The 19,935-nt window shown below is 42.6% G+C and overlaps 1 protein-coding gene across 2 annotated transcripts in view; it reads right to left on the reverse strand.

Annotated features, from left to right (window-relative positions):
• Positions 1 to 19,698, reverse strand: part of MIGA1 (mitoguardin 1) — an 83,850-nt gene extending 64,152 nt beyond the window's left edge. The window contains exons 1-3 of one of the 2 annotated variants that reach the window (XM_084872173.1): positions 19,589 to 19,698; positions 11,142 to 11,255; positions 544 to 721 (exon numbers count right to left, since the gene is read on the reverse strand). In XM_084872173.1, the coding sequence (XP_084728299.1) occupies positions 544 to 721; positions 11,142 to 11,240 (277 nt within the window). In that variant the 5' untranslated portion in view covers positions 11,241 to 11,255; positions 19,589 to 19,698. The remainder of the gene's footprint in view (positions 1 to 543; positions 722 to 11,141; positions 11,256 to 19,588) is intronic. The other variant, XM_084872172.1, reaches the window with a different exon arrangement.
• Positions 19,699 to 19,935: the final 237 nt, after the last annotated feature.

Genomic DNA, 19,935 nt, shown 5'->3' on the forward strand with positions numbered 1-19,935 from the left:
AATATACAGCGCGATGTGGGGGACAAATGGATGATTCTGTCCCAGGCCAGATGAAGCAGGACAACATACAATTTCATCACACTACTGAGATCAGCACACAATTTAAAATTTATGAATTATTTATTTCTGGAACTTACCATTTAATATTTTCTGATGGTTGACTGCAGGTAATTGAAACTATAGAAAGCAAAACCATGGATAGGGGCGACTACTGTATACAACTTTATGTCTCAATATTATCTTTATTTGTTTTTCTTTTTTGTTGTTGGATTTTTCTCAATATGATATTTAAAAGGAAATATAAATGGACATATGCCAAAATATTACCAGTACTTATTTCCGGGGAGCAAAGTTTCCAGTGGTTTTAATTTCTTCTATTTGCTCATCTGTATTTCCTAATTTGTCTAAAGTTAATCTACATTACTTGTGAGTTAAATATTAAGGAAGGAAATTTTGGAAACTAAACCACTGAAATCACTGCATTCAGTTATGATTTACATACAACATTTCCCTTGTAGACTTAATTTAGCTATTTCTACATACCTTTTTCTGATGCTGCTCTTTTAGTGTATTCAAGTATGAGGTGCTCTGGTTCCCACGGCAATATTTTTCCTTTCTTCTTCCCACGTCTTCTTTTAAAGTGATGGGCCAGAAAAATTACAGATACGGCAGTCACTGCAGTTACCACAATCAACTTTTTAGCGACCGGTGAAAACCTGATCTGGAAGAGATGCAGTTAGGTTGAGAAAAACATCTTTTATTTGTTCACTTAAAATAAAAGACATAAAATTTAAAATTATTCTTAAACTAATCTAGTACTAAATACTAACCAAGTAATATTTATTCATTCAATGCGGTTAGCTCAATTTGAATTTTAGAGCCAACCCTCCCACCAAAAAAAAGAAAATGTAGTAATTTTTTACCCACTGCTCTGAAGTTCTCAGGTAATATTACCCAATGAATCAAGAGGAGCATAACATAATTCAACCTCATTAATACTTGTTGAATAACTAAGAATTAACTCATGCAACTAAATATTCTGCCTGAATGATAGCAAGATTTTTCATTATTGGAATGATTAAATCAGACCTTCTTAATGAACCAATTTTTTTATCCATCTAGAAATTTAGACAAACATACATTAACTCAATTTCTAAAAGTGTCTGAATAAGCCATTTGATTTGTGAATTAATCAACAAATTCTCAGCATCTTACAATGTACTAGGAATGTGCTATAAAAATTAAAATAAAATCTAATTGTACTAATTATATTCCATAAGCATTTAGGGAATGCCTTTCATTGATCAGGAAGCACTGAGAATACAGAAAATACAAATCTTGCCCTGGCTGGTGTGGTTCAGTGGTTGAGCATCAACCTATGAACCAGGAGGTCACGGTTCGATTCTCGATTCCTGGGCAGGGCACATGCCCAGAGTGCAGGCTCCATCCCCAGCAGCAAGTGTGGAGGAGGCAGCTAATCAATGATTCTCTCACATCATTGATGTTTCCATTTCTCTCTTCCTCTCCCTTTCTCCAATCCTATATAATAAAGAGGTAATATGCAAATTGATCCTCATGCCCTCACAAGATGGCTGCCTACAACCAGGCCAGCAGGGGGGTTAGTGAGGGACAACCAAACAACTGAACAGCAGGTTGTGTGAGGCAACCAGGCTGGGGGGGGGGGAGGGGGGGAGCCGTGAGAGGTAACCAGGCCAGCAGGGGTGGGGCAGTTGGGGGCAACCAGGCCAGTGGGGGGAAGCAGTTAGGGTGACCAGGCCGGCAGAGGGGGGCAATTGGGGGCAACCAGGCTGGCAGGGGGGACATTAAGAGGCAACCAGGCCAGCAGGGGCGGGTGCAGTTGGGAGTGATCAGGCCAACAGGGGAGGCAGTTGGGGACGGTTAGACTGGCAAGGGGGGCAATGAGGGCCCACGGGGGGGGGGGGTGGATTTGGAGGTGACCAGGCCATTAGATGAGGCAGTTAGGGGCAACCAGGCCAGCAGAGGGGGCAGTAAGGGGTGACTAGGCAGGCAGGCAGGCAGATGAGCGATTTGAAGCTAGTGGTTCAAGATTGTGAGAGGATCAGGCCTAAACTGGCAACCAGACATCCCTCAAGGGGTTGCCTCCCAGATTGGAGAGGGTGCAGCCTGGGCCAGGGGACCCCCCAACCCCATGCACAAATTTCGTGCACCATGCCTCCAGTGAAAATATATTTTTAAAAGAGCCCTAGCCAGCTTGGCTCAGTAGGTAGAACATCAGCCTGTGGAATGAAGGCTCTCGAGTTTGATTCTGTTCAGGGACATATGCCTGGGTTGCAGGTTCGATCCCCAGTGGGGGGTGTGCAGGAGGCAGCCAATCAATGATTCTCTCTCATCATTGATGTTTCTGTTTCTCTCTCCCTTTCCCTTCTTCTCTGAAATCAATAAAAATATGTATATATTTTTAAAAGACTATCCTACTTCTAAAGTAAAAAAAAACAACAAAACTTAAAAAAATAAAAAGGTGGGGGGAGGACTAGTCCCTCTCCACTACCTCCCATGCAGCAAACTCTGGGGCTCTTGTAGGGAGAGCCTTTCTTTAAGTATACGATGCCAGTTTATAATTCCTTCAGTAAATGTGGTAATTAGCGGTATCTGGCTTCATATGTGGAATAAGGAGGTTGTTATGGTTGATGCATTTATTATGGATAGTATGAATGTAGTAGTTATTAGATTATAGATAAATAGGTTTAATAATGTTATGGTTGGATTATAAATTAAGATAGAAATTATTTATCCTATATGAGCAACAGATGAGTAAGCCGTAATTTTACGTAACAGCCTTTGATTTAATCTTCCTCAACCTCCAACTGCAATTGGTAATAAGGCTATATTTAGGAGATTTAGATTAATTAATAGGTGAAATTGTGTATAAGACGGATAAGGGGGCTAGTTTTTGTCATATTAGTAGAATCAGTCCTGATGATAGAAAACTCTTTTAGAGAGGGAAGGAGAGGGAGAGAGAAATAGAAACATCAATGATGAGAGAGAATCATTGATGGGCTGCCTCCTGCACACCCCACACTGGGGATCGAGCTCTAGTCTGGGCATGTGCCCCAACTGGGAATCGAACTGTGACCTCCTGGTTCATAGGTCGACACTCAACCACTGAGCCATGCTGGCTGGGCGTAAAATCAAAATTCTATTTATATGTCATATATTATTTTTACATAAAATTCCCATTAAAGTCTACAGTCCTAATCTCATGAAAAAAAAATAAACATTTCATGACAAATATAAGGCAAATTTCCCAGGGAAAGATGTTTATCCTAAGTAATCTAGACAACACAAGGTTTGAAAGTCTCTAATATTACTCCTATCACTTTTCATTTGTTACTTTTTCCCCTCACAGGAAAGTCAAATGCTTTATACCATTGCCTGGAACACTGGAAATACAGCATCTCATTTCCTCACCTCCAGGCGAAATGCAAACAAGACATGTGTCCTATTCATTTAACATGCATTGAACATCAACTTATGGGCCACACGCTGAGAACAAAAAGAAAGGAATAAGAGCCTGTTCCTTGTGCTCATATTGCACAATCCTCCTCACTCCATAACCTGATGCCACTGTTTAATGTTCTTGTCAGGCTTTCCTCCCTCATCTGATGTTCTCTGGAAACAGAACAGCTATTTGGTTACATACAAGTCTTCAGCTCCAATAACCTTGTTTCACTTTACATAGCATAAACTTTGCATTAGAATTAAATTGATGTATTCCATTAAGTCCAACTTACCACACACCTTTTCTTTCTTCTTCCTTTTTTGTTTTTTGTTTGTTTGTTTGTTTGTTTGTGGGAGGGTTCTAAGCTAACTCTCAGTTAGTGCAGGGACTACATCTAGATCTTGCTTAATACTTTGGAGCTTGACTGAACACAGTGATGCTTAATACATTTATTTTGTTTGTTTTTTGTTTGTTTTTTTAAATATATTTTATTGATTTTACACAGAGAGGAATTGAGAGGGACAGAGAGTAAGAAACGTCAATGAGAGAGAAACATCGACCAGCCGCCTCCTGCACACCCCCCACTGGGGATGTGCCCGCAACCAAGGTACATGCCCTTGACCGGAATCGAACCCGGGACCTTTCAGTCCGCAGGCCGACGCTCTATCCACTGAGCCAAACCGGTGCCGGCTTAATACATTTATTTTGAATAAATCTCTCTGACAACTGAATCATACCACAAGTCACAAGCTAACTACAAACTCTGGAAAATGGGGATATTGATATCTTCCTCATACGGTTGTTATAAAAGGAGATGACACATATAAAACAATATCTGACACAAGCAGACATTCAAAAAATGTGAGCTCTAGTGTAACAAACATCTTATTTCGGAATAACTTTACATTTACAGAAAAGTTGCAAAGATAGCAGAGAAAGTTCCCACATTGCTCAAAAAGTTCCCACATCTCTGATATTAATATCTACACTAATAAAAGAGAAACATGCAAATTACATCACGCCACTATGCCCAACAGCCAATGAGAGTGAGTATGCAAACTGAACTGAAAACATGGTGGCAGCCCCGCCTCCCCGCCGCTCCCAGCCTGTGGGAGTGGGAGAAGTCTGTGCCAGTGCCTGAGGCTGGCTGCAGCCAGGGAGACCAAGAACCCCCGCCTGCCCCGGGATCCTGCCAGCCGGAGAAGCTGCCCGCCCCATGTCGCCCGCCCCACATCCTGAGGGAGACGGAGAAACTGGGACCAAGTACCTGAGGCTGGTTGCAGCCTGGAAGATGAAGAAGCCACCTGCCCTGTGATCCCAGGCCACTGCCAGCAGCAGAAACCTCAAGTCCACCTGCCCCACGTCCTGGGGGAGACGGAGAAACCTGGCCCCAGCTCCTTAGGCTGGATGCGACCTGGGAGACGAAGAAGCCGCCTGCCCCATGATCCCAAGCCAGAGCCAGCTGAAGAAGCCGCCCAACCCATGTCCTGAGGTAGACAAGAAACCGGGTGCCAGTGCCCGAGGCTGGCTGCAGCCTGGGAGATGAAGAAGCCACCTGTCCTGTGATCCCAGGCTACGGCCAGCTGGAGAAGTTGCCCCCACTGCATTCTAGGGAAGATGGAGAAGCTGCCCACCTTCAGTTCTGGGCACAAGCACCTGCAGCTGACTGTGGCCTGGGAGATGGAGAAGCTGCCCACCCTGCGGTCCCAGGAGCCAGCACTTCTGGCTACAGCACAGGCAAAGCCACCTGCCCACCATCCCCTGAGTCTGCAGCCAGCCTGGGCACCTATGGCTGACCAGAGGGAGGGCTGCCCGGATCCCGGGTGCCTGTGGTTGGCTGGAGGAGGGAATCCTGGGTCCCGGGTGCAGGGCCGAGGCAGAGGTGGTTAGGGGCAATCAAGTCAGCAGGGGAGCAGTTAGAGATGATCAGGCTGGCAGGCAGAAGCAGTTAGGGGTAATCAAGCAGGCAGGGGAGTGGTTAGGAGCCAGCAGTTCTGGATTGTGAGAGGGATGTCTGACTGCCGGTTATCCCACGAGGGGTCCCAGATTGGAGAGGGTGCAGGCCAGGCTAAGGGACACCCTTCCCACCACCCTCCATGCATGAATTTCGTGCACCGGGCCTCTAGTCTTATATAATCATAGTACTCTTGTCAAAACTAAAAAATTAACATTAGCACATTATTATTAACTATAGACCTTGCCCTGGCCAGGTAGCTCAGTTGGTTATTGTCCTAATAAAATAAGGATTCCGGTTCCGCCCCCAATCAGGGCACATACAAGATGCAACCAATGAATGCATCAATGAGTGGAGCAGTGAATCAATCAATCAATCAATCTCTCTCTCTCTCTCTCATCAATTTAAAAAAGAAAGAGCTATAGCCCTATTCTACTTTCACCAGTTTTCCTACTATTGTTCTTTTCTATCCCAGGACCAATTCAGAACACCACACTGCATCTAGACAGATTTTTATATTTAAGTGTTTAGTTAATTCCTAGTCTCTCTCACTCCACTCTGATTTTGGACAATCAGCTAAACTACTTACCCTTTTGCAATGAAAAAATAAGAGTTTGTTTGTATTAACATGATACATTGTAATATACCAAAATGACTCCCATTGGGGCAGGCCAGCCAGACCCCACTCATGCACAAACTTGTGCCCTGGGCCTCTAATTTATATATAAATATTGAACTGCTGAAACAACCCAAAAACACAAAATAGAGAAACATACAATAAACTATAGTGCACTTATATTCATAAAGAATGTTTAATGACAGAAAAAATGCTCAAATATACAACTTTATAATCTTGAATAAGAACATTGGGGGTTGGAGCAGTGGGGGGGTGAAAGGGCAGAGAGACATATGCAGAAATAAAAGACCCAAAGAAAGTATAAAATAAGCTTTATAGATAAATTGTTGATAATTTCTATCTTCTCTTCAATTCTTTTCCATATTTTTCAAGTATTACTTTAAGCATATAATCCTAAAAAAGGAAAGAAAAAAAAGAAAAAAAGAAAAAATGGGTTTTGGGGTCAAAGAGGTACAACTTCAAATCCCATATTATATATGCAATTTTAAACAAGTTAATTAAGCTCTTGAAGCTTCCAGATCTATAAAATGAAGATGATAGCTAAATTCTAGGGTGATTTTGAGGATTAAAGACATCTACACTAATAAAAGAAAAACATGCAAATTGACTGTGCCTCTGCGACGCCCACCAGCCAATCAGGAAGGAATATGCAAATTAGCAAGACAAATATGATGGTGTGTCTCCTCCCCCCCCCCCCCCACCCCACCCAGCCGCTCCAGGCACAGAGCAGCTGGTGAAGCAGGACTTCTGCTATTAGGGGGAGGGCAGGAGGTGGAGGGAGATACAGGAGCAGCACTCTGGCCAGAGTGAAGCCTGCAGACATCGGCTGTAATCAGCGAAGACCGTGAAGACTCCAGCCAGAGTGAAGGCTGGGTCCCAGGTGCCAGAGGAAAACCAGTGCCAGCAGCCAGGTGAAGGAAGGCCTATTGCACAAATATTCGTGAAACGGGTCTCAAGTTATATATAAAAGACTTAAAAAAATGTCTTAAACATAGTGAACACTAAGCAGTAACTACTACACTCATTATTCTCATACATCTTACCTGTACAACATCCTTTCCTAGATATATAAACTTACACTTTGTACGTATGTTTCATCAATCTAAGAAACTTTATTTTAAGATGCAAGCAGGTTTTAGAAATGTGAGAAATGATCATCTTGGATTTGATAAAATAGTGTAATTTTAGTGAACTAAATGCTACTTTCTATCTATATATTTTTATTTAATACAATAAAAGTACAAATTGAATTAGAAACAAATATTAAGAATAAAAACACTGTTGCCATGGATAATAAACATGAAAAGATGCTCAACATCACTAGTCACTAGAGAAATGTAAATCAAAACCACAATGACCAGATACCTAAAGTTTTGGGTTCGATCCCTGTCAAAGCACATACAGAAACAGAGACTAAAAAAGAAATCCCATTTACCATCGCACCAAAAAAATTAAGATACCTAGGAATAAACTTAAGGAGATAAAAGACCTGTACTCAGAAAACTACAGGATGTTGAAAAAAGAGATAGAGGAAGATATAAACAAGTGGAAGAATATTTGTTCATGGACTGGTAGAATCAACATCACTAAAATGTCCATACTACCCAAAGCAATCTATAGATTCAATGCAATCTCCATGAAAATAACAGCATATTTCACAGACCTAGAACAAATGCTCCAAAAATTGATAAGGAACAGCCCTAGCTGGTTTGGCTCAGTGGATAAGAGTGTTGACTGAAGGGTCCCAGGTTTGATTCTGGTCAAGGGCTTATGCCTGGGTTGTGGGCTCGAACCCCAGTGGGGGGAATGGGAACATGCAGGAGGCAGCTGACCAATGATTCTTCTTTTTCTTTTTTTTAAAATATATTTTATTGATTTTTTACAGAGAGGAAGAGAGAGGGACAGAGAGTTAGAAACATCGATGAGGGAGAATCATCGATCAGTGGCCCCTGCACACCCCCCACCGGGGATATGCCTGCAACCAAGGTACATGCCCCTGACTGGAATTGAACCTGGGACTCCTCAGTCTGCAGGCCGACACTCTATCCACTGAGCCAAACTGGTTTCGGCCAATGATTCTTTTTCATTACTGATGTTTCTATCTCTCCCTCTCCTTTTCTCTCTGAAATCAATAAAAATATATTTTTAAAAAATTTATGTGGACCTAGATCTGGATGTGTTGAGTTAGTATAGCGCTGGGGTGTTGATCTGTGAGTGCCTTGGGTGGGGCCTGGATGAGGCTGGTTGACCTATTTGGAAATGTCTTTTGTGTGAAGTGTATCATTGGGCATGTGGAGGTATTATTGATATGAGAAAATGCTAAGTAACTGATTTACTATCTGAAAAGGGATTTACTATCGGGGAAAGGGAGGGAGGAAGAGACTGAACATAAACTGTGCACCTATGGATGAGGACAATGGGGGATGGGGAGGGGGCGGAGGGTGGGGTGGGAACCTGGTGGGGGGGGAAGAAATGAGGAACCTTTGTAATAATATGAACAATAAAGATTGATTAAAAAAAAAAAATTTATGTGGAATAAAAGAAGACCCTGAATAGCCACAGCAACCTGAGAAAGAAGAACAAAGTTGGAGGGATCACAATACCAGTTATCAGGCTATATTACAAAGCCACTTTTTGCAAAACTGCCTGGTACTGGCACAAGAACCAGCATACAGACCAAAGCAACCGAACAGAGAATCCAAAAACCTACCCAAGCCATTATGCTCAATTAATATTTGACAAAGGAGGTAAGAGCATACAATGGAGTCAAAACAGTCTTTTCATTAAATGATGTTGGGAAAATCAGACAGATACATGCAAGAAAATGAAACTAGACCACCAACTTACACCATATGCAAAATTAAACTCAAAATTGATAAAAAGACTTAAACGTAAGATGGGAAACCATAAAAGTCTTAGAAGAATATATAGGCAGCAAAATATCAGACATATCTCGCAGCAGTGTCTTCACCGATATAGCTCCTAGGACAAATGAAACTAAAGAGAAAATAAAGAAATGGGACTAAATCAAAATAAAAAGCTTCTACACAGTAAAAGAAACAATCAACAAAACAAGAGAGCCCACTGCATGGGAGAACATATTTTTAAATGTTACATCTGATAAGGGTTTAATCTCCAAAATTTATAGGGAACTCATACAACGTAACGAAAGAAAGATAAACAACCCAATCAAAAACTGGGCAAAGGACCTAACTAGACATTTTTCGAAAGTGGACATACAGAAGGCCCAGAGACATGAAAAAATGCTCCAAGTCACTAATCATCTGAGAGAGGCAAATCAAAATGACAATGTGGTAGCATCTCACACCTGTCAGAATGGCTATCACCAACAAATCAACAAACGACAAGTGCTGGCGAGGATGTGGAGAAAAGGGAACCCTCGTGCACTGCTGGTGGGAATGCAGACTGGTGCAGCCACTGTGGAGAACAGTGTGGAGTTTCCTCAAAAAACTAAAAATGGAACTCCCATTTGACCCAGTCATCCCACTTCTAGGAATATATCCCAAGAAATCAGAAACACCAATCAGAAAGGATATATGCACCCCTATGTTCATAGCAGCACAGTTTACAATTGCTAAGATTTAGAAACAGCCTAATTGCCCAATAGCAGATGAGTGGATAAAAAACTGGTACATCTACACAATGGAATACTATGCTGCTAGAAAAAAGAACTCTTACCATTCGCATGGATGGACCTGGAGAGCATTATGCTAAGCGAAATAAACCAGTCAGAGAAAGATAAGTATCACATGATCCTACTCATTTGCGGAATATAATGAACAACATAAACTGCTGAAAAAATATAATGAACAACATAAACTGATGAATAAACTGATGAGGTACAGAGACACAGAAGCATCAAACCTCAGAGGGAAGGAGAAGAGTTGAGGTGGGAAGCGGAAAGATAAGAGAAACCAAGGGACTTGTATGCATGGTTATATAAGCACTAGTGGCCCGGTGCTCAAAACTCATGCACATTAAAAGGGAATTAACTAGAAGAAATGTTTTAATAGTGCTATTTGCCCTTTCTCTATAATAGCAGTGTCAGAGATGAGAGAAAATTAATAAAATGTATATAAAATCTTCCTCCTGTCAGAGTCTGGGGCATGCTGCGGGACCTAGAGTCAAGTCCCCACTCACCACCCACACGCACTTTGAAAATGCAGGAGGCCCAGACCCGGCCGGATCCACCTCTATAGGGTGAGACCCAGACCTGGCCAGCCCCACCCCCGTCAAGCCCCTCTGGGTGGGGGCACAGCCTCGGTCCCCCAGTCTGGCACTGGGGTGAGGGGCACGGCCTGGGGTCCTGTCAAGCCCTGCCGTGCAGGGGATGCAGCCTGAGGTTTCCCAGCCTGGCGCTGGGGCAGTCTGAGGTCTCCCAGCCTGGTACCAGGACGGGGGTTGGGGGACACAGCCTGAGATTCCCCCATCAAGCCCCGCAAGGGGAGGGGAATAGCCTGAGGTCCCCCATCAAGCTCAGCATGCCCCCCACCACCCAACATCACGTCAGTGCTGAACGGGGACGCACACAGGCAGTGTCATGTTCCTAGCTGGGGATACAGGCAGGCTGCTTCACTTCAGCTCTGGGCAGAGACGCACACAGGCAGCCTGACATTAGCACTGGGGGTAGCAGTTCCCGTCCCCATCCCAGCCCACAGTCTGGTTGTAATTGGGTCACCGTAATCTTTATACATATTACCTCTTTATATGTATAGAATACCAATGGACACAGACAATTGGGGGGGTGAGGGCATGTGCTAGGGGTAGGAGGGAGAGGTCAGTGGGGGGAAAGGAGACATATATAACACTTTCAACAATAAAGAATTTAAATAAAATAAAAATATAAAATACAATCCCTTTTAAAAGTTATGAATTTGATAACAACAACAAAAACACAAAATAAAACCAAGTGAACTTGTAAACTAACAAATATTTTGACTGAACCTTTTAAAATATCAATTAAATTTTAAACACTGTAAGCAAAATATGCTCCGAGCAGTAAACTTATTATTCAACTTCATGTTAGTTTCATTATTATTATTTTTTACCTGAGAAAGAGAATAGTACCAAGACAGAGGGCGATCAAACGCTCTTAGTGCTGTGGTCTTCAAGGAAAACTGTGATTCGCTTACTATTTCTTCTGACATGACTCCTCTTCTAATCTTCATTAAATGAAACATAAAAACACATTAGCCACAAAGATTTCTGGTTATTCTACAAAATTAAAATTTTAACTCTATCGTGATATTAATAATTCATATTACATTTACCTGAAGAAAAGAGCATTCTGAGCCAAATTTACTTGAGCTGAATGTTTACTTATTATTAATTAAAATAGCCAAAAAGAAATTAAATTTGAATTTGAGTTCCGGTAGTAAATTTTCCTTCCAGTTAAATAAACATTTCAGCTTTTACATAATACTTTAAATCTATTGGGTCGGCAACTAAGTAATTGCGGATTTCACACATATATGGCTTCAGTTGAATTTTTAGGTTTGCAGACGTAGTACAAATGTAAAACACATTTTGTATTTGATAGTTGGCTATTCAGCTGTTAATCAGTAAAAAAAGTTTTTTGATCTGTTTTGTAGTTTTTGTTTGGCATTCGTTGAAAAATGGAAAATCAAAAGGAACATTTTCGTCATATTTTCCTTTTTATTTCCGCAAAGGGAAAAACGCATCGCAAGCTCATAAAAAGTTATGTGCTGTTTATGGTGACGAAGCCTTAAAAGAACGGCAGTGTCAAAATTGGTTTGCCAAATTTCGTTCTGGTGATTTTTCACTCAAAGATGAAAGACGCTCTGGTCGTCCAGTTGAAGTTGATGACGCCCTAATCAAAGCAATAATCAATTCGGACTGTCACAGTACAACACGTGAGATTGCAGAGAAGCTTCATGTATCACATACATGCATTGAAAATCACTTAAAACAACTTGGCTATGTTCAAAAACTCGATACATGGGTTCCTCACGAACTGAAAGAATCACAGTTAACGCAACGCATTAGCAGCTGCAATTTGCTAAAGAAACGTAATGAAAATGATCCATTTTTAAAACGACTGATAACTGGCGATGAAAAATGGGTTGTTTACAACAATATCAAGCGGAAAAGATCGTGGAGCAGGCCAGGTGAACCAACTCAAACAACATCAAAAGCTGATATTCATCAAAAGAAGGTTTTGTTATCAGTTTGGTGGGATTACAAAGGAATTGTCTACTTTGAACTCTTACCACCCAACCGAACGATCAATTCTGATGTCTACATTGAACAACTAACGAAATTAAACAATGCAGTTGAAGAAAAGCGGCCCGAATTGACAAATCGAAAAGGTGTTGTATTCCATCATGACAATGCAAGGCCACACACATCTTTGGTCACTCGGCAAAAATTAATGGAGCTTGGTTGGGATGTTTTGCCACATCCACCATATAGTCCTGACCTTGCACCATCTGATTACTTTTTGTTTCGATCTTTACAAAACTCCTTGAATGGTAAAAATTTCAATAATGATGATGATGTCAAATCGTACCTGATTCAGTTTTTTGCTAATAAAAACCAGAAGTTTTTTGAATGTGGGATTATGATGCTGCCTGAAAGATGGCAAAAGGTCATTGATCAAAATGGGCAATACATTACAGAATAAAGTTATTTAGTTCCATGAAAAAATTGTCTTTGATTTTCTTTAAAAAATCCGCAATTACTTAGCTGCCGACCCAATATTTCTTCCCATGTATTTCTTTCAAATAATAGCGGGGGTGGGTAACGGCGGATACTCAAAGGAATCTGATTGAATCATGATTCCTGGAGCTAGAAAGGAACTTTGGAGTTCACTGAACTTCAGAATTAATGCTTTTATTGTCCTACTGTCCCATTTTAAAGATCTTTAAAAAAAAAAAAAAGTGCTATATACATGCTATGAAATTTAGATATAGTTTTAATGCCTATTTCTATAGAAACCAAAGAAAAACAAGTCAGATGTCTACAGAAGAGGCAGCTGTCACTCAGAGAGACCCTTACAGGTAGCAGAACCTTGAGTGAAACATTATGGTTCAGGGTCTGGGTCTATGTTTTGAAGAGCCAGAAACCCAATTTTACCATTGTACCCAGCTGGACATAATACTAAACAAATTTACATAGTATTGCTGTGTAAATTAGTTTATAAATTTATTCATTCACAATAAGAAAATATACTGTCTAGTGAAAGAATAGTTACACTATCAAAACATACCTTTTCTGAAATAAAATATTATAGGGAGCTGAATTAATAATTGGTTAAAAATGCTGCCTGGTAAGCACAATTTAATGCACATGTGTCAAACACAAGGCCCGCGGGCCAAATCCAGCCCACCAGGCCTTGCAATGTGGCCCGCACCCCGCTGTATCACTGCAGTCCGCTGTCAGTTTATAACATTGTCAGTTTATGACTGTTCAGTAAACCATTCGGCCCGCGATTTAGGCTGGATTTTAGATTTTGGACCCTTCTCTGATTGAGTTCGACACCCCTAAAATGGGTCCTGAGGAATATTCATCCAGGCCAAGAAAAGGCCTGAGAAGACTCTCTAGTACACCTACCAAATTTAACATTTCTTTTCCTTAGATAGTGCTATATATACATTGCCAAAGAGAAAAAACAAATTACCAACAATCCCTCTATAAAACCTCATTTGCTATACTTTCTTTAAGTCCTTTATATTTCTGCATATATTTTCTCTGCTCTCTTTTTCTGGATTCCAGCAACTACTCCCTTCTGTTAATACCCACCCCTTTTCAGACAAGCATTAAAACCACTGATTAAGTAGTTTCATTTCACACAAAACACAGTAATTCTGTTAGGATGGCTTACTGCTATTACTAACACCCTATCCCCTATTAGTGACACAATGTAATTTCAATTCCCCCTCATGCATATTGGAATTAAAATGTTCAGACTCAGTATAATTAGTTCTAACTTAAGTATAGTACATTTATCCTAACAAAAACAAACAAACAAAAAAAAAACTATGATGTAGACATTATAGAGAAATACAATGGAAACCGTAAAGAAACAAACAAGGATTGCTGGCAGGGGCCACATTGTTTCTGTGCTGGGACCTCCCCCTGTTGCAAAGCTGGCTGGCAGCCATATAGCCATATCTGAGTTTCCATCAATGATTCCCTGAGACTCTGCCCCATCCAATCTACAGCCCCACTTAAGCTGTTTGTGGTGGCTTTTCCATATGAAAGATCTATCTGGCTCAGACTTCAGACTTCGCTAAAATCTCTCAAACAAGCTGCAGCAGGCATCAGCATGCCCCAAACCTATCAGTAAAAGGCCTAAGACCCAGCACTAGCACCAGCCTGCCTTGCTTCACAGCTGGGCCTCACATGGGTACTTCCAAGCCCAATACAACTAGGAGCCATCTGCAGGACTTTCTGTAGTTCCTACCCCATGCCTTAGGCAGTGGCTGACTTTGCACCTCCCAGGAGGCTCCAGAGCCAGTGCACCAGGTGGATCACTTAAGACCATGAGTAAAGTTCTAATCTCTACACATCCATGGGCAACACATTCAAGGGGCAGATTCAGTGAATACCAAAGCTCCACTGAAACAAGTCCTGCTCCATAGGAGTGTCTGCTGTATAGCAGCTCTTCCACTGTAGTCACAGCTGGTCCTCACAGCCAATTGGCCCTCAAACTAGTGCCAACAGCAATCAAGGGTCAACTACAACAAGACTGTGCACACAGCCCTCACAGGGGTGCATCTAGTGTGCCTACCTCAGGTGACTGGGGAGTCTGAACCCCTGGGCCCTACAGGACATTTACTACACAAGGCCACTTTACCAATTCCAGGAGGTACAGGAGCTCTACCTAATACATAAACTAACACAGAGAAGCAACCAAAATGTGGAGACAAAGAAACAGGTCACAAATGAAAGAAATGGAAGCAAGCAAACTCAGAGTTCAAAACAAGGGTTATAAATGCTGAAACCAGTTTGGCCCAGTGGATAGAGCGTCGGCCTGAGGATTGAAAGGTCCCGGGTTCGATTCAGGTCAAGGGCATGTACCTTGGTTGTGGGCACATCCCTATTGGGGGGTGCAAGAGACAGCTGGTCAATGTTTCTCTCTCATCAACATTTCTAACTCTCTATCCCTCTCAATTCCTCTCTGTGTAAAAATCAATAAAATATATATTTTTTTAAAAACAAAAAACAAAAATCAATGGTTATAAGGTTATTCAAGGATCTCAATGAGAGCTTCAAGGGACTTAGAATTTCAAGGATCTTAGTGATACTTTCAAAGAAAGACATGAAAAAGGACCAGTCAGAAATTAAGCATACACTAACTGAAATAAAGAATAATTTGCAGGGACTCAAACTAGAGTAGAGGATTCCGAGAATCAAAACAATGATTTGGAATATGAGGAAGCAAAAAACATCCAATCAGAAGAGCAAAAAGAAAAAAGTTAAAAAATATGAAGGATGGTAGTATAAGGAGTCTCTGGGACAACTTCAAGCATACCAACATTTGCATTATGGAGGTGCCAGAGGAGAAGAGAAAGAGAGCAAGATATTGAAAACCTATTAGAAGAAATAATGACAGAAAACTTCCTCTATCTAATGAAAAAAAAAAAAAAAAGATTTATAAGTATAGGAAGTGCAAAGCATCCCAAATAAGAGGAACCCAAAGAGGACCACACCAAGACACATCACACCAAGACACATCATAATTAAAATGCCAAGAGCAAAAGACATAGAGAGAATATTAAAAGCAGCAAGAGAAAAACAGTTAGTTACTTACAAGGGGAGCGCCCATAAGGTGATTTCTCAACAGAAATTATGCAGGCCAGAGGGAGTGGCCAGAAATATTCAAAATGATGAATAGCAAGGACCTACAACTAAGATTATTCTACCCAGCAAAGCTATAATTTAGAACTGAAGGTCAGATAAAGAGCTTCACAGACAAGAAAAAGCTAAAGGAGTTCACCACCACCAAACCAGTATTATATGAAATGTTAAAGGGTATTCTTTAAAAAGAGGAAGAAGAAAAAGATTAAAAATGTGAACAATAAAAAAAGTAATAAATACTTATCTATCAATAATTGAATCTAAAAATCAAAATAAACAAATAAGAAATCCAATGAACAGACTAAATTGGTGAATAAAATAAAATCAGAGGCATGAAAATGGAACAGACTGACAATTCTCAGAGGGAAGGGAGTGGGGGGCAGGAAGAGACAAAAGAAAGATCTTAAAGGCATATAGGCATTACCAATGGACACAGACAACGGGAAGGTGAAGCCTGGGGTAGGGGGGAACTGGATGAAGGGGGTCAAAGGGGGGAAAGGGAGAGACATCTGTAATACTCTCAACAATAAAGATTTAAAAAAAAAAGAAAAATACTGAGAGTAATTCACCCCAAGGGAATTTTTCCATAATAGGGGGTTCCAAATTTTTAAGAAGAGGAAAAAGAAAATAAACACTTCAATTTGCTGCAGGGGTTTTCTCAAATGAATTCTGACAAATCTGTGGTCTTGCATTCTAACTACCTCATTACTTTTCATTTAAAATCACTGAGGAAGTGATTCCAAACTTAATCATTAATAACAGAATAACTGCCGAAACTGGTTTGGCTTAGTGGATAAAGTGTCGGCCTGCAGAACTGAGGGGTCCCAGGTTCGATTCCAGTCAAGGGCATGTGCCTTGGTTTCGGGCTCATCCCCAGTAGTGGGTGTGCAGGAGGCGGCTGATCAATATTTCTCTTTCATTTCTGGCTCTCTATCCTTCTCCTTTCTCTCTATGGAAAATCAATCTTATCTAATAAAAGAGTAATATACAAATTTACCATACATCTGCTACACCCACCAGCCATGCCCACCAGCCATACCCACCAGCCAATCAGAATAAATATGCAAATTAACGCCAACCAAGATGGCTGCAGCCACAGAGAGCAGGAGGGAGGCTTGGGTTTCTCTGGCAATGGAGGAAGCCAAGATTTCCGCCTGCCCTTGCCAGCCTAAGCCTCCACTCAAGGCTACAAAGTTTCAATTATAGAAGGGAAACAAATCCAAACAGAAATGGCAACAGCCATGGAGCAAGCACAAGGCTTGGCTCTGCTCTAGGCTACAAAGTTTCAATTGTAGAAGGTAAATAAATTTGAGATACCAGGGCCTCTGCTTGGGTTGCGGGGTGGGGGGGGGTGGGGGGCGGCTGGCCTGCAAACCACTGCAGGCCCCTCGCCCAGGCCACCCCAAACCCCAAGGGAACCCCCACCCTGATCCAGGACACCCTTCAGGGCAAACCAGCTGGCTCCCACCCATGTACCATGCCTCTATCCTATCTAATAAAAAAGTAATATGCAGATTGACCATCACTCCAACACACAATATGGCTGCCTCCATGTGGTCAAAGATCCTGCCCCCATGTGGACACAAAATGGCCAGCACAAGATGGCCAGCACCAGAGGGCAAGTGGGAGGGACCAGGCCTGCAAGGGAGGGCAGTTGGGGGCGATCAACCCTGCAGGGGAGGGCAGTTAGGGGTGACCAGGCCAGCAGAGGAGGGAAGTTGGGGGCTGGCCTGGTCTAACTGGCAGAGAAGCAGTTAGACATCAATCAGGCTGGCATAGGAGTGGTTAGGGGGGATCAGGCTGGCAGGTAGAAGTGGTTAGGGACAATCAGGAAGGCAGGCAGGCGAGCAGTTGGGAACCAGCAGTAATGGATTGTGAGAGGGATGTCCGACTGCCCAGGATCAGGCCTAAATGGGCAGTCAGACATCCCTTAAGGGGTCCCAGATTGGAGAGGGTGCAAGCTGGGCTTAGGGACACCACCAACACACACACACACATCCCTCCCGTGCATGAATTTCGTGCACTGGACCTCTAGTAAAATATAAAAGTAAAATTAAAAAAATAACAGAATAGCTGAAACCGGTTTGGCTCAGTGGTTGAGCATCGGTCTGCGGACTGCAAGGTCCCAGGTTTGATTGCGGTCAAGGGCATGTACATTGGTTGCGGGCATATCCCCGGTAGGGGGTGTGCAAGAGGCAGCTGGTCGATGTTTCTCTCTCATCGACGTTTCTAGCTCTCTATCTCTCTCCCTTCCTCTCTGTAAAAAATCAATAAAATATATTTAAAAAATAAAAATAAAAATAACAGAATAACTTTTTAAAACCAGCCATTTCAGTGGCTTTCATAAGTATTAATTAAAATGAACATGAAGGCAGTTTCACGATCATTCACATTTGTAAAGAGAGTCTAAAACATCACAAAAAACATTGTACTATGTAATATTACTCACTTGTCTCCATTCTAACCACTGGAGAGTTAAAAATAAGTGTCACTAATAGAGATTGTTTCTTAAACACCCTAAAATTCTATTCTACAACTTGGTTTTATAATCCAAGCAAGAATGAAACTCTGGCCTAGCTGGTTTGGCTTAGTGGATAGAGCTGTGGACTGGAGGGTCCTGGGTTTGATTCCAGTCAAGGACACCCGCCCAGGATGTGGGCTCCATCTCCAGTGACAGGGGAGTGGGTGTGTGTGTGTGTGTGTGTGTGTGTGTGTGCAGGAGGCAGCCCACCAATGGTTCTCTCTGACCATTGATGTTTCTCTCTCTCCTCCCTTCATCTCTGAAATCAATATATATATATATATATATATATATATATATATATATATATATATATTTTTTTTTTTTTTTTTTTTTTTTTTTTTTTTTAATGAGCCCTTGCCGGTCTGGCTCAGTGGCTAGAGCCTCGGCCTGCGGACCAAATTGTCCGGTGTTTGATTCCAGTGAAACTCAGGTACCTGGGTGGCAGGCTCCTCCCTGACTGCCCTGGTCGGGTGCGCACTGGAGGCAACCAACCCATCATCGATGTTTCTCTCTGCCTTTCCCTCTCTCTTCCACTCTCCCTAAAAAAATCAATAGAAAAATATCCTCAGATGAGGATTAACAACAACAAAAAAGAATGAAATCCCGAAATACACCCCCCAAATGCTGACATGAAGCAAAAATGTGTATAAACCGAACTTTCAGAAGGTATACAAAGCGAAAAATGCTTAGTCGCAATAATGATAACATTAAAAAATAATAAAGATCTTTGCAACTCCAAGATCTGCTAAGAATCATCCTCCATAAAATGAATGCTGAACCCCTTTATTCAAAGAAGGGCTCCGTCAGGACTATCCGGATGCCAAAGCATCTTCTAGGAAAGTGTACTCTTCCCATCCACAAACTCCTCCCTGCTCAGACCCCTGCCATTCAAGCAGAACCCAGGACCCCCGGCTGCCCAGCACCGCCCCTCCTCCCCCAGCGCCCACCCCCTCCGCGGTCTCCCTCTCCCTTCCCGGGAGGACCAGAGAGGGAGCTCGCTCCGGCTCTGCCGCCCAGCCCACCCTGACTCAGCCCCGGGCTCTCCGTCCCCTAGCCCGCACCCGGAATCCGAGGGCCAGGGCGGCGCTGGGGCCCGTCCCCGTCCCTCCTCGCCCGCCGCCTCCGTCCCGCGGGCACCGGGACCCCCACCTGGTACCTGGCGCCGGGGGCCGGTGCAGCCGCCCACGCCTGCTTCCCCGCCGCAGCCCGAGCCGAGCGGCAGCAGCCTGGCCCCGAGGGCGGAGTCCTTCCGGGGTCAGGAGCGCGAAGGTGAAGGGAAAGCGGCGCGGCCGGCCAGCCCGTCTGCGGGAGGGGCCGCGTGTGAAGCAGCTCCCGCCATTTTTGTTTAGGGTAGACCTTCCCCCTCACATACACACTCCCCCCTCCCCCCCCACACACACACACACACTTAGGGGATGAATGTAGAAACTAGATTAGAAGAATTGCATCTTGTTACAGTGCTATCAAGAGCTGTCAAGAGCTGGTATCATAGTTCA

The sequence above is a fragment of the Pipistrellus hanaki genome (genome assembly GCF_964339955.1).
Source record: "Pipistrellus hanaki genome assembly, chromosome: 2".
NCBI classification, from domain to species: domain Eukaryota; kingdom Metazoa; phylum Chordata; class Mammalia; order Chiroptera; family Vespertilionidae; genus Pipistrellus; species Pipistrellus hanaki.